Source organism: Macaca mulatta, chromosome 7 (assembly GCF_049350105.2).
Source record: "Macaca mulatta isolate MMU2019108-1 chromosome 7, T2T-MMU8v2.0, whole genome shotgun sequence".
Taxonomy (NCBI): domain Eukaryota; kingdom Metazoa; phylum Chordata; class Mammalia; order Primates; family Cercopithecidae; genus Macaca; species Macaca mulatta.
In genome coordinates, this window is record NC_133412.1 from 1,947,427 (window position 1) to 1,961,877 (window position 14,451).

The 14,451-nt window shown below is 48.0% G+C and overlaps 1 protein-coding gene across 25 annotated transcripts in view; it reads left to right on the forward strand.

Moving 5' to 3' along the window:
* Nucleotides 1–14,451, forward strand: part of OCA2 (OCA2 melanosomal transmembrane protein) — a 425,743-nt gene that overhangs the window by 77,173 nt on the left and 334,119 nt on the right. For 20 of the 25 annotated variants that reach the window (XR_013395444.1, XR_013395445.1, XR_013395442.1 and 17 more), the window contains 3 exons: nucleotides 1,797–1,966; nucleotides 4,118–4,200; nucleotides 5,719–5,872. Coding sequence is in view for 21 of the 25 variants with exons in the window: in XM_077938927.1 (XP_077795053.1) it covers nucleotides 1,797–1,966; nucleotides 4,118–4,200; nucleotides 5,719–5,872 (407 nt within the window). In the remaining 4 variants the exon portion in view is untranslated. The remainder of the gene's footprint in view (nucleotides 1–1,796; nucleotides 1,967–4,117; nucleotides 4,201–5,718; nucleotides 5,873–14,451) is intronic. The other 5 variants (XM_077938934.1, XM_077938933.1, XM_077938943.1 and 2 more) reach the window with 1 other exon arrangement.

Sequence of the window (14,451 nt, forward strand, 5' to 3'; positions counted from 1 at the left end):
GGAGATCACAAGGCCAGCACGACAGCTTAGGGCACCAAGATGGTACGATAGCTTCAGCCCTCTGTTCGTCCCACCCGGGACCCAGGGTGCCCCCTTTATTCTAAGGCATTTTGCCGAGTTCCTTCTCAAGCAGCCTGAGTGCCCCAGGCCCATGCGGGACCCTGCGGCCTGAGTGCATCCCCGCAGGGGACAGGCCAGCTTGCCTTTCTTGGCAGGGGTGGGGATGGTTGGGGGCAGGGAGTTCTCGCCTGCTCCCTGCGTGGCCTTGGAATTTGGACGAAGAGGGAGAGAGCCTGGGAGAGCTGAAGGCCGCAGGGGGGACGATGGGTCACCAGCCACGATGGGGGTGATCTGAGCCTCCAGCAGGCTCCTTGGAAAAGGGCAGCGTTCCCAGCGTTCCCGGCGTTCCCGGTGTTCCTGGCGTTCCCAGCGTTCCCAGGGATTAACAGCGGTTTCTGGAAACTCACGGACCCTCTCAAAAGACCCTGAGCTTTGTGAAGGCTGCAGGCCTGAGGTCTGCTTGGGGAGGAGGGGAAGCCAGCTGGACCCCGCCCCCGACAAGGTGATTCTCAGAGAAAGGGCGCGCAGTGTAGACGTGAGGTAGGAGGGGCCTCGGGCTGGTTGGAAAGGCCCAGAACAACATCCTCAGGGCTGTCGTCTGAGCAGGGAGCTCCGAGGCCTCCTCCCGGCCCTCTGGCCTGTCCTCTGGAGGAGCCTGGGTGAGGGACACCGGGGGTGGCTGCTGTGAGGGGAGAGCTTCTGGAGAAAGCACCACTCTCCTTTAGCTGGTGAACGGCACAGCTACCTTTCTTTCGGAGCCTCAGTGTCTCCCGCAGCACAGTTGGGCTGTGTGGGTTCCGTAGTTGCAGGGTCTATTGTAGAAGCCTGTAATTGCAGCACCTGAAGTGCTTTGTCCCTGAATGGTTATCTGCGGGAGGCCTGTCAGAGGCTCCCAGGGCAACAGGCAAATGAACAGAAGCCAGCAAACTTCCACAAGCAGGTCAGTTATGGGCGCCCTCCCTTCCTTCCACTCTCCCTTCTTTTCCTCCCTCCCTTCCTACTCTTCTTTGCTGCTTCTTCTTTCTCCTCTCCCTTTCTCTCTCCTTCCCTTCTCCCCATTCTCCCCCTTCTCTCCCTCCTTCCCCCTCCCGTCTTTCCTTTTTCCCAGGTGATGCATTTTTTATCACACCCAGCGTGGCAGCCTGGGCTCTCAGAGGATGTGGAGGAGACTGTGATTCAGAGGGGAGGAGAAAACACCGTTTCCCTGCCCTCTTAGCGTCTCCAAGCAGGGCCCTGCAGAGTAGACACGAAGGACAGGTTAACAAGGAAAAGGCACACTCATGTGTTTCATATAAGTGTTGCCTGACAAGAAACAGCTGAGCTTGGGGTTCTGCTGCTAGGTTTGATGAAGAGTGGAGACTCGTGAAAGGCGTGATCGGACGAGAGCACATGAGCAAGCGCAGGAAACGGGCTGGGAGGGGCCCTGGCAAGGCCTGTCCGTTCAGGTCCCTCTTGGCCTCCCTCCATCTTTGCAGCTAAGGATGCACCCTTCCCCCGGTGTGGGGGGCGCCTCTCATACGAGGGTCACGACCTGCTTCAGGGGAGTTAGGTCTGGAATGAGGGCTGAGATGTGGGCAATGGGAAAGGCAGGAAGATTGTGTTGATGGCTGAGGGCATGGGGCACCTGGGGAAACGTGTTTCTTCGCACGCTGTCAGAGGAGGGTGTGCGTCTGGCGGGCGGTGGGAACATGGGGTTCCTCCTGCCTGCTTTACGGTTCTCCTTGACACTCCCCCAGCCGTGAACCTCAGCAGCCACGGGGACTCCACGCTGCTGCAGGTGGACCTGGCCGGGGCCCTCGTGGCCAGCGGGCCCAGTCGTTCTGGGAGGGAAGAGCGCCTCCTGGTGGAGCTGACCCTGGCCGACACTTCGGGCTCCAGGTGGCGGCGGCCACAGCAGGTTATGCTGGTAATTTATTTGAAAGGATTGTGAAATCTCATTTCATCTCATAATAAATTGTGTTTCCTCTTGAGTGGATTTGATGGGGAGCCACAGGCGAGGACACCATTCTTAGTCAGTTCATTGGCTCTTCTTATGTTTTGCTTTGTCTTTGAAATTCTCTGTTTACCATTTCTCCATTTATCAAATTCTTGCCATTTCAGTACAATCAGGCTTGCAAGTTCTTTATTCAAAACTGTTTTGCCGGGCCATTCAGGAAATATACATTTGAAATGAAAAAACTTTTTTTGGTGTTGTAAAAGTGCAGTTAAGTCTGGGCCTTACGTCATGGTTCAGAAGACAGTTCCACAGCACATTACTGTGTTCGTGGACACCTGCCTAAGTTCTGAGCTGCTGCATCTGTGTAGGCCTGTGCGCAGCCTTGTCTCTGAGCCTTGTCAAGCCTTCATTCACATCCTGCAAAGGCAGCCGGGGAGCGGTGTCTGTCGTGGCAGCCCAGAGCCTAGACTCCAGAGGCAGGGCCCCTTCCATGCAAGCCTGGCCCCCGAGCCCTGGCCTGGGAGACTCCACTCTGCATTATCACTGTGACTTCTGCGTGGAAGTCAGCCCCGGCTTATGGATGTTCCGTTATAACCAGTAGCAGGAAACCCCGCCCATGCGCAGGCTGCATCACCTGCAGTGGAGCGTGTGAGGAATGAATGCACCCTCACCTTTCCTGCCTTGCAGAGCATGGTGCACAGAGCTGAGGTCTCGTTATGAACTAGCATGCAGTGTCCTGGACCATGGCTGACGCAACACCGATGTTCTGAACCGGCTGCCCTGGCCAGGGTCCTAGGATGTCAGCTTGGTTCCCCGTGTGAAGAGCAGAGCCCCTTGGCAAGGGGCTCCTTGGTGATGAGCGATGGCCTTTGCCCTCTGACCTGGGCCTTGCATGGAGAAGGGCAGGACCTCACCCAGCCTGCGGTCCTGCTGCCTCCCCAGCACTTGCATATTAATAACCCAGGTTAAATGATCTGTATGGCACCTCCCTGCTCTCTGGGGTGGCCCTTCCCAACGTGCTGACCCAAAATGCCCACGGGCAAATCCAGCCCCAGAAACATGGAAACAGAGATCTTTACTAAAGGATTTTTCCCCCAGACACGCTCTTTGCAAACACTGAGGTACTTAAAAGAACTTCTCTCATGCATATGCTTCTTTGCTTTGACCAGTTTCAGAGATCCTGTTTTCAATGTCCGTTGTGATTGGCGGGTGAGATTCGCATCTTCCCATGGAGGATCCCCCTCCCTCCCCAGGCTGCCTCCCTAGCTGATCACTGTCCTGTACCCCAGGGGCAAGAACACGCAAGGCAGGGAATGAAGCTTCACCCTGGGGCCCTTCCTTGCAGGGGCTCCTGTGCACAGGGGTGTGGGAGGTTTGCGGGGGGTGGGTTTGTTGCCTCCAGGTTGCAAGCAGTTGCAGAAGCAGTTCTCGGGACTCAGAGAGCTCAGAAGAGTCCTCCAAGTCTCTAGTAACTTGGAGTGATTCATTTTTTAAATTTAAAAAATTTTTATTAAAAAACTTTTAGAGTTGGGGATCTCACTCTGTTGCCCAGGCTGGAGTGCAGTGGTGTGATCACAGCTCACTGTAACTTTGAACTTCTGGGCTCACGGGATTCTCCTGCCTACGCCCCTAAGTGGCTGGGACCACAGGCACATGCCACCAGGCCTGGCTAATTTTTAAAATTTTTTTGTGCAGACAGGGGTCTTGCTCTGTTGCCCAGGCTGATCTTGAACTCTTGGCTTCAAGTGATCTCCCACCTTGGCCTCCCAAAGTGGGATTACAGGCGTGAGCCACCGCGTCTGGGCGTGATTTGTTTTTCTTGTATTAAATCACTACTTCTATGCCTTTTGCACTTTTGTACGCTAATTCTGCATTTTTTCTTTTGAATCCTTTTTCTTAAAGAAAGCTCTCCAAATTGTGGAAATTCCCAGCTCCTAACATCAGAGCTAACATAGGAGCAGTAGCTTCTAACATCAGATATGTGAGAGCCCAAATAAAGATGCCCCCATTTCTTTCTTTCTCCTCTTATTTGAAACAAATACCTAGAGCGAGCAGTGCCAGATCCCAGATGGTGTCTCAGGTGAAAAGCCTCACCATAACTTTATGCTTTGGCTTGTACAGGTCACTCACAACTGGACGGTGTATTTAAATCCGAGGAGAAGCGAGCGCTCCGTGATGAGCAGGACCTTTGAGGTACTGGGCAGGTGAGTTCTCAGTGAGTGAGATGTTGGGGCAGGCTCTCCGGGACACACGCGTTTAAAGGAGTCTGACCTGCAGGACACTGAGTTTCGGCCCACGCAGCACCAGGTCAGCATGTGGCTTGGACACGGTGCTCATGCTGTGTAGACAGTGAACTCAAAGGCTGTGAGAAGGCATCGTAGCCATGGGTGTCAGGATGTAAGAGGGTTGACTGCAGAAGTCATTTTGAAACAAATGGCAGTTTTTGGTTGATGTTCTAATTTCGTTAATATTATGAAGCTGTACAATGGAGAGTTCTAGAAAATTTAGGATTCTTTTTTTTTTTTTTTTTTTTTTTTTTTTTTTTTTTTTTTTTTGAGACGGAGTCTCGCTCTGTCACCCAGGCTGGAGTGCAGTGGCCGGATCTCAGCTCACTGCAAGCTCCGCCTCCCGGGTTCACGCCATTCTCCTGCCTCAGCCTCCCGAGTAGCTGGGACTACAGGTGCCTGCCACCTCGCCCGGCTAAGTTTTTTTTGTATTTTTAGTAGAGACGGGGTTTCACCGTGTTAGCCAGGATGGTCTCGATCTCCTGACCTCGTGATCCACCCGTCTCGGCCTCCCAAAGTGCTGGGATTACAGGCTTGAGCCACCGCGCCCGGCCCTAGGATTCTTATTCCTTAACTAATGCTGCTTCATATTCAATCGGTACTCTTGGTTGGCGTATTAGACAGCTAAGGCTGCCGTATCGTAGTACTACACACTGGGTGGCTTAACTGTCAGACATTTACCTTGTAATCCTAGAGGCTGGAAGTCTGAGGTCAAGGTGTCGACAGCGTCAGTTTCTCCCAAGGCCTCTCCCCTGGCTTACAGGTGGCCATCCCTCTGTGCCTGTCTTCTGATCTCTCCTTGTATGGACACCCATCCTACTGGATTAGCACTCATCCCCATGACCTCATTTAACCTTCCTCACCTTTTTAAAGACCCTACGTCTACCTACAGTCCCATTTGGAGGTACTCGGGGTTAGGACTTCAACCTAGGAATTGTTTTTGGAGGAAGGGGACACAATTCAGCCCATAAAACGTATTGACTGAACTTGAAAAAACGCTCTGGTGTCCGCCACCGACCTGTGGTCGCTTGCAGGCTTCTCGTCTGGAGCGTGTCTCCTCACTCTCAGGGACTGGAGTTCAAACAGCTGGCTTTGCTCTTAGTTAGCAGGTGAAGTGGTTGGGTATGTTGGGGAGGAGGAAGAGCCAGTTCAATGGCTGGCGTCTTCTGTGCAGGCCCCTACTCACTCTTCACTGTCAGGTGGTGTCACAGGGAGGCTGAGGGGCCTGCTTGGACCGGCCCGGCTTGGCCGCAGGGAGGCTGTGTCCTGTGTCTCATGCCGCTGGCCTGTGCTCACTGCTCTTCCAGCTGTGAGATCGGGCATTGGGCTGAATCGTTCTGAGATCCATTTGGATTCTGGTTAATGTCTGGCTGATATAGAGGGAGGTGCCCTAACTGTTGACGTTGTGAACAGTGAGGTCGTCGTTTCGTTCTGCAGAGAGACGGTGTCCATCAGCATCCGGGCCTCCCTCCAGCAGACCCAGGCTGTCCCTCTTTTGATGGCTTATCAGTACCTCCACGCGAGTGTAGAAGCCCAAGTGACCATCGCCACGGCCATCCTCGCGGGCGTCTACGCGTTGATCATATTCGAGGTAACTTTCACACCTGCCCCCCCGATCTGTCTGGGCCCAGCGTCAGGGAGGCTTGAGACCTCCGACACTCTGGATGGGCTCGGTCCTGACTCCTAAATCTAACAGGACTAGTGTCATCATTCCTGAAGATTAGCGTGTCCCTCTCTCTAGGTAGAAAGGGAACCATACAGGAATATTTGCTGAATCTTGGCAACTGACATGAGAAGGATGGGTTTTAGGAGCAGAAGTGTACCTGAGAAAACAGAATGTGCATTCGATTTTCTACCCTCTCTCCGCTGCTCACTCCAAGTGTGACCATGAGGGAACAAGAGTTGCAGTCTCCTCTGAGACTCAGAGTCTGCACCTGTGTGATGAGTACACTCATTTGCGCCCACCTGCACCGTGGGACTGTGTGTGTGAGGGGACATGGATGGCCTGAGGCTGTGTGCCCAGAGGGATTATCTGATTATCTGTTTTGTCTGTCAGCTTGGCTCATGGGCATTTCCACATGTGATCTTAAGTCCAGTCAATGTGATGTTTCTGGAAAGTTCTAAGTGTGGCTGTGCCTTCAACAGCACAAAGCAACGTGCAGACCCTTCTTGGGCTGGGCAGGTCCATTGTTGATTTAACTATGAAATCAAACTTCCTCACAACACGGACAGGAGCCCGGAAGGTCAGTGCATGACGTGACCATTAGAGGTGCCTCCTAGTGAACTGGGGATAGGTCTGAGAAATACGTGAGGATGTTGAGGAGATGGCAGGCTGGAGGAGTGACCAGGAAAATTCCAGAATTTTGCCTGTGGTTGTTGAGTCTACCTGCTGAGGAATGATGACCCCAGTAAGTTGAGCCCTTACCTGTCTTAACAAGGGCCACTCACGGGATTGTTATCTCTTGCATCTCTTCTGTTCTAGAACAGTTTTGTTCCCTCCGTTTTCTATCCGTTTTCTTTTCTTCTTTTTTTTTTTTGAGACGGAGTCTCGCTCTGCCGCCCAGGCTGGAGTGCAGTGGCCGGATCTCAGCTCACTGCAAGCTCCGCGTCCCGGGTTCCCGCCATTCTCCTGCCTCAGCCTCCCGAAGTTGGGACTACAGGCGCCCGCCACCTCGCCTGGCTAGTTTTTTGTATTTTTTAGTAGAGACGGGGTTTCACCATATTAGCCAGGATGGTCTCGATCTCCTGACCTCGTGATCCGCCCGTCTCGGCCTCCCAAAGTGCTGGGATTACAGGCTTGAGCCACTGCGCCCAGCCTGATCTTCTTTTAAATCAATATTACTGTTTCACGGTTCCCATGACCACTGTGTGATTTGACACAGGAACTCGCAGGCTCAGGGGCAGCTGTCCTCTGGGCTGGGGTTTACTGCCATGCCTGGCAGTGGAAACCTGCTGAGCCTGGAGGAACCCAGGAGCCGGCTTCTGAAAGATCTCCTCTCCTGGGAGGGCCCACACAGAGCACGCCCCTCCCTCCAGCAGCCAGAGACAGCCCCATGCAGTGTTTCTGCCCCGGGCGGCCTGTTGGAGCCTGAGTTTTTGTGGGGGCCGATTAGATAGTCACACCCTCAGCTTACCAAGATCCCGACTCCCAGAAGGCAAGCAGGTGCACACCATTTATAAATTACATTTTATACAGTCTGGGCATGCAGGACATGCCCAGAACACACTGGGAACAGAATACAGCAGAACACACCGCCCCAGGCCCACAAGACAGCCCTCTCCTCGGTAACGAGGGAACAGTCCCGAAGCTGAGTACCCCGAAGCCAGCCAAGGGCCCTTCTAACGGTGGCGTCCTCAGACCAGGCAAAGTCTTTACCACACCACCATCTAGTTGACAAATCCTGTTCTGTTGTTCTGTAGAATGTTCTATACCCTGATTCAGCTGCTGGGTTCCTCATGGGATTGATTAGCTGCTCTATCCTATTTCCTACAGACTACAATTGAGATCTGAAGGCTGCAGGTTCCATTTTGGGGCGCCCATGCTTCACAGGTGGGCAGGGGTCTGGGCTGCGTCCGGGAGGAGGACCCTGTGTCTGGATGTCACGCTATCAGGGGTGCGGAGAATGTCCAGGGAGTTGAGGTGGTGGAGAAAGGTGCCCAGCTCCCTGCCACCTTTTCTCTTAATGATTTTAATACCCACCAGGGCCCACTGCCCGCCTAAGATAAATCCTATTTCTGTAATGATCAACTTTCTTAGTAATGAGCTCTTCCCTTAGTAACTTCCAGTGGTGTCCACTGAATTTATTTAGTTTCTCTCTTCCCCCTTTTTACTATTATTTTGCAATTATAGGTTTAATAAATTCAATGTGCTTTAATTAGTTAACAGTCATTAATTAAAAAATAAAATACAATGCAATTATTTTTAATAGGCTTCTCTGTTATTCTAGGGTTTGTTCACCTTTTGTGTAAAATTGTTCAACCTTCGAAAACTACATAATTAGCAAAGATTTATTAATTTTTATTAATTAATGGTCATTATTATTAGTCATTTAGAAAAAAACCTCTCCTTTTCTACAAAAAGCCATCTCTAGATTTTAAAAGTCCTGTAAAGAGGCCAGTTCGACATGGTTTCGGCCCTTGTAGACACAAAAAGCAGAGGCCACTACACACAAACCAGCCACACACAGAAGGGAGTGTGGCAGGGTCTCAGGAAGGGCCTTGGAGGGCGGTCCCTGTATTCCACGAGCAGTGTGGCAGCCCAAGACCTCCAGAGGCTGCCTCCCCATGCAGCCCGTCCGTTTCCTGGCAGTCTTTCAGCAGGTCTCCCTACACGGCTTGCTCTACACATCGGGTGGTCCAAGGCCCTTCTGTCATAGCTGTCCACGTGCCCCTGCCCCAAAGACCACGTGACAGGGTGTGGTCTTTCTACTGGTGTGCAGCGATATCTTACTGTGTTTTCAACTTAATTTCTCTCATGATGATAATGTTGGACATTATCTTTTCATGTATTTATTTGCCACCTGTGTATCTTCTTCAGTGTGATGTTTGTACATGCCTTTTGCTTATTTTCTAATTGAATTGTTTGTTTTTGTAAATGTTGAGCTGTGACTGTTCTTTATATATTATGAAGACTTTGTTGGATATGTGGTTTGCAAATATTTTCTCTTAGTCTAGTTTATAATTTTTCTTTCTTTTTTTTTTTTTTTTGAGACAAAGTGCTGGGATTACAGGTGTGAGCCACAGTGCCAGCCTTTTTTTTTTTTTTTTTTGAGACAGAGTCTCCCTCTGTTGCCCAGGCTGGAGTACAACGGCCTGATCTCGGCTCATTCCAACACTATCTCCTGGGTTCAAGTGATTCTCCTGCCTCAGCCTGCCAAGTAGCTAAAACTACAGGCGTGTGCCACCACGCCTGGCTAATTTTTTTGTATTTTTTGTAGAGACGGGGTTTCACCATGTTGGCCAGGCTGGTCTCGAACTCCTGGCCTCAAGTGATCCACCCACTTTGGCCTCACAAAGTGCTGGGATTATGGGCATGAGCCACAGTGCTGGGCCAGTTTTTTTCTGTTATAGACTGTGGTTTGGCTGTCAAGTCTAAGAACTTATTGCTTCGTTGCAATAATTCCAGAGTCCAAAGATTGGTTTTCTTATTTTTTTTTTCAGTTTTACTTTTAAGACGATCTATTTTGAGTTAGTTTTATTATTATTATTTTTTTCTTTGAGACAAGGTTTCACTCTGTCACCCTGGCAGGAGTGCGATGGCATGATCACAGCTCACTGCAGCCTCAAACTCCTGGGCTCAAGTGATCCTCCTGCCTCAGTCTCCCAAGTAGCTGGGACTACAGGTGTGCAATACCATAGCTGGCTAAGTTTTAAAATTTTTTTGTAGAATTAGGGTCTTGCTATGTTGCCCAGGCTGGTCTTGAATTCCTGGCCTCAAGAGAGTCTCCTGCTTTGGCTTCTTAAAGTGCTGAGATTACAGGTGTGAGCAACTGTGCCAGGCCTTGAGTTATTTTTTGTATTTGTGTGAGAGTTTTAAGTGAAAGTTCATTTTTAAACCTATGAATGTCCCATTGGGCCAGCACCATTTATTGACAAGACTAGCCCTCCTCAATTGAACTGCATTTGCTCCTTGGTTAAAAGTTAGTTGGACATATTTGTGGGGTGTATCTCTGGGTTCTCTATTCTGTCCCATTGGTAATGTGTCTGTTCCTCCACCAGTACCACACTCTCTTGATTATTGCAGGTGTCAGTTTGGACACTGGGAAGAGTGATTCCTCACACTTATTTATTTTTTTTCCCAAAGTTGTTCTGGCTATTCTGTGGCCATTTTTTCCCATATACATTTTCCCTGCTTCTTCATCCAGCTTTATTGGAATAAAGTTACATTTCTATTTTCTAGGACTTCAATTGCTTTTTCATGTGGTGCTTTGACATCCACATTTTAGAATGGCCTTCTAGTCCTGAAACATAATATTTATTTTGGTTTTCTTTGATTTTTAAAATAATTTTCATGATACTGATCTTGCACATCTTTTCTTAATTTCTACCTGTTTCCTTTTCTTTGGAGCAATTGTAAATGGTACTGAGTTATTTTGATTTCCACTTATCTATTGTCAGTACATATAAATGCATTTTTCTGTGTGTTAATCTTGTACCTTGTTATTTTATTGAATTTATCTATTCTCAGAGTTTTTTAAAAATAAAATTATTGAGATTTCCTATGTAGACAATCATGTCATTTGCAATGAGGACAGTTTTATTTCTTCTTTTCCAATCTGTATGTCTTTAATTTCTTTTTCTTGCCTTATTGCAGTGGCGAGTATGAGAATGGTAAGATTGGCATTGTTCTCAATCTTAAAGGGAAAACATTCAATCTTTCACTATGTAGTATGATATTATTAGTTTTTTGTAGATGCTCTTCATGAGACTGAGGAAATTCTTTTCTTTTCCTAATGTACTAAGAGGGTTTTTTTCTGTTGTGTTTTTTCCTTTCTTTCTGTCTCTCTTTTTAAAACCATAATCGGGTGTTGAGTTTTGTCAGCATCTTTTCTGTGTCAGTTGATGTGCTCATATGGCTTTTTCATTAGCTGCTTGATATGGTGAATTACGTTGATTTATTTTAGAAAATTAGACTAGACTTGCGTACCTGGAACAAATCTTTCTTTTCTAATATGAGCATTTGTTACTATAATTTTCCCTGTCAGCACTGCTTTAGCTGCATCTTACAGATTTTGATCTGTTGTGTTTTTAGTTTCAGTTAGTTCTCTCTAATTCTTAAATTTCCCTGAGACTTTCACTTTGACCCATAGATTATTTAGATGTGTGTTGTTTAAATTCTAGATATTATAGATTTTCCTGTTGTCTTTCTATTACTAAATTATAGTTTGATTCACTTATAGTTACAGAACTTACACTATATTTAATTCTTTAAATTTGTTGACTTTATATATATGTGTGTGTGAGAGACAGAATCTCACTCTGTTGCCCAGGCTGGAGCGCAGTGGCACAATCTCAGCTCGCTGCAACCTCTGCAGCGTGGGTTCAAGTGATTCCCGTGCCTCAGCCTCCCAAGTAGCCGAGACCACAGGCACACACCACCACGCCTGGCTACTTTTTGTATTTTTAGTAGAGACGGGCTTTTGCCATGTTGACCAAGCTGGTCTCGAACTTCTAGCCTCAAGTGATCTGCCTGCCTCGGTCTCCCAAAGTGCTGGGATTACAGATGTAAGCCACTGTGTCTGGGCATTGTTGACTTTTTTCTTAATGACCCAGGTTTATGGTCTATCTTGATAAATATTCTGTGGACTTAAAGTAATATGATTTTCCTTTCTTATAATAGTAGTATAACTTGCAAATATAAATTTTATATAGGTAGTCTAAGCAACAACTTGTGAAACCCCAGCACTGTCCTTTTGTTGTGTCTGTAACTTGATGTGGAAGGTAGAAAAGGCTGCAGGGGTGCTAAAGGAATAGGATGTTCTACCTTGTGTTTCTGTGACTTCTGTGTCCAGCACTCCCTAGGGGAAGGCCCACATGATGAAGGGAGAGCTGGATGCAATCGCCAGCCCTGTGGGCTCTCCCGCAGTGAAGCCAACATTGCATCGTTCCTAGAATCTACTCTAGGGGTAGAATTTGCCTCGGGCAAGGACTCGGAAGTTGTCTTGTTTTAGGCAAGGCTGCTTCCTCAGAACTGGAGGTCTCTAGATTCTGCAGGCAGGCATGCTTAGGCTGTGCCACTGCCGTCTGCACCCTGCTCCTCTCAGGGGAGTCTTGGGGTGGCTTGCAGATGACCCTGCCTGTCCTTCCAATCGGCTGCTGCCAGCCGCTCCCCAGAGGCGGACGCTGTTGCCTCAGGCTATGGCTTCCTCCCTGATCCCTTCTCATCGCTCTGTTTGAAATGTTTGTTTTTCGGTGCGGTAAAGAAATAGCACTTGAACATAAATGTAATTCCCTCAGCAAGGCTATTTTTATACTTTCTGCAGAAAGGGTACACTCACCGGTAGTTCTGCCACGAGAGTACACCGAACAAAGGAGACAGGGTCATTTATAACCTGACACGTCCACCTTACTGCTGTGTGCGGTTTCCATTGGCTGAAACGGGACCTCACATTTTTTTATTTGTCTTGATTGGCTAGCAACTTAGAACTTTTTAAAAGAGGCAAAGGCAGAGGAGAACAAAGGAAGGAGGAAGTAACTTGTCAAATGCTGAGAAAGGTAAAAACAAACACCTTTAAATAAGGAAGAGGAACAGGCTGTGAGCTCATGCTTGGTTGGACTAGTTTAAGCATGCCAGGACAAATATTGATGCTAAATTGTGACAGCTAAGAACATAAAGTACATTGATTTCTTTATTACGGCTAGCAGATATTTAAGAATGTTAGCACAGGTCTCTGAATACATTTTGCTTCTAAGAGAAGTTACTATTTATTTCTAATTAGATGGGGAGGACAGTCTTTGAAGAGGAACCTCTACTTTGTACGTGCTTTGTCGTGGGGGCTCCATTTCACTGTGTCTGTTGTTGGTTGCTTTTGTGCAGTGTTGATTCCCAGTGCCTTGGACACTGCCTGGCCTAGAAGAAGTGCTCAATAAATATTGAACAGATGTTTCCAGAGCATCTTCAGATACTTGAGACAGGTGCTAAGGTCCCAGGGTCTGGTCTAACTTGGCTCCTGCATAGGGAGCACTTTCCACCCCTGACTTTGTGCCTAATGACCCACGAGTGACTGAACGGGAACAAAGGATCAGCCAGGGTTCCCTTAGGTCTTTTAATAGCTTGATGGGATGAAATTATTTCAGGAAATACCTTGGGTTATTTATACTTCTGGTCCTACAGATAATCATCCTGATTGACACTTTCTTGCCTGAGGATTTGGGGATGTATCTTTCATCCTTGTGTGGTAGTTCCTTTTTCTTTCTTTTTTTTCTTTCTTTTTTCTTTTTGAGATGGAATCTCACCCAGGCTGGAGTGCAGTAGTACAGTCTTGGCTCACTGCAACCTCCGCCTCCCAGGTTCAAGCAGTTCTCCTGCCTCAGCTCCCCAAGTATCTGGGATCACAGGTGGACGCCACCACCCCCGGCTAATTTTTTGTATCTTTAGTAGAGATGGGATTTCACCATGCTGGCCATGCTGGTCTCAAACTCCTGACCTCGTGATCTGCCTGCCTCGGCCTCCCAAAGTGCTGGGATTACAGGCGTAGCCACCGCGCCCGCCCGTCCTTGTAAAGTAGTTCTCGTTGAAAGTCCCGGAAACACAGTTGGAGCAATCATCCTAACTCTTGCACTTTGCGTCTATAATAGGGCTCTGGGAGATTTCCCAATGCAGCATTCTAAAAATTCCATTATCAGAGCTAAGGCTTCTATGCCCTTATACTATATAAAATTATATTAAAATAGTTCTGACACAGTCTTAATGAATAATACTTCAAAACATAAATGAGACAATGCATTTTCTCCATGTGTCTTTCATCCAACCCTGGTATTATGTTTTCAGAAGGATTGCCACCACTGCTTCTTTCTGCTGGAGACAAGCAGGCCCTTTCTTTCCCTTCACCCACTTTATATAATTGTAGCAGCCTTTGTGTAACATCGCGTTTCACTGCTTTGTTCCTTTCATATTTAATTTAAGAGTTTGTGTAGTGTTTGGTTTAAAAATTAACTGTGAAATTAAATTCAAGAGAGGTGAATAGGGAACAGCTTCCGTCTTCCAGGGAGTCTCCATTTTAATTTACAGAAATGGGAAGCATATTTGGAGAGGGAAGAGGCTGCATTTCAAAACCCAATGCACATACCATAACACTGCAAACCTCCAAGTTAGGTTTTTCTAATTTCTGTTCTCATGATGCTCTGCAGAGATGCAATTTAAATCTGTAGCCAATGGCTCTGCCCCCTCGTTCATTTCTTTTTGTCTGCAAGCCTCTTCTTACTGCTGATTCATGGAACATATTGCATCCTGTAGCTCTGGCAGACTTGCTTCATTACCTTGTTCCAGAGATACCTCTTCTTCCTTGAAAAGGACTCCTTCAGAACTGTAGGAAAACTGGTGGATTATGTAATACACTCTCTCTGCTTAACACATAAACTGAATTGCAAAGACACTTTTGCGGTTGAAGGAGTCGGGATGGGACATAGGTCATCTGGCCATGGGCCATGCTACTCACGTTTTTTCCTGGC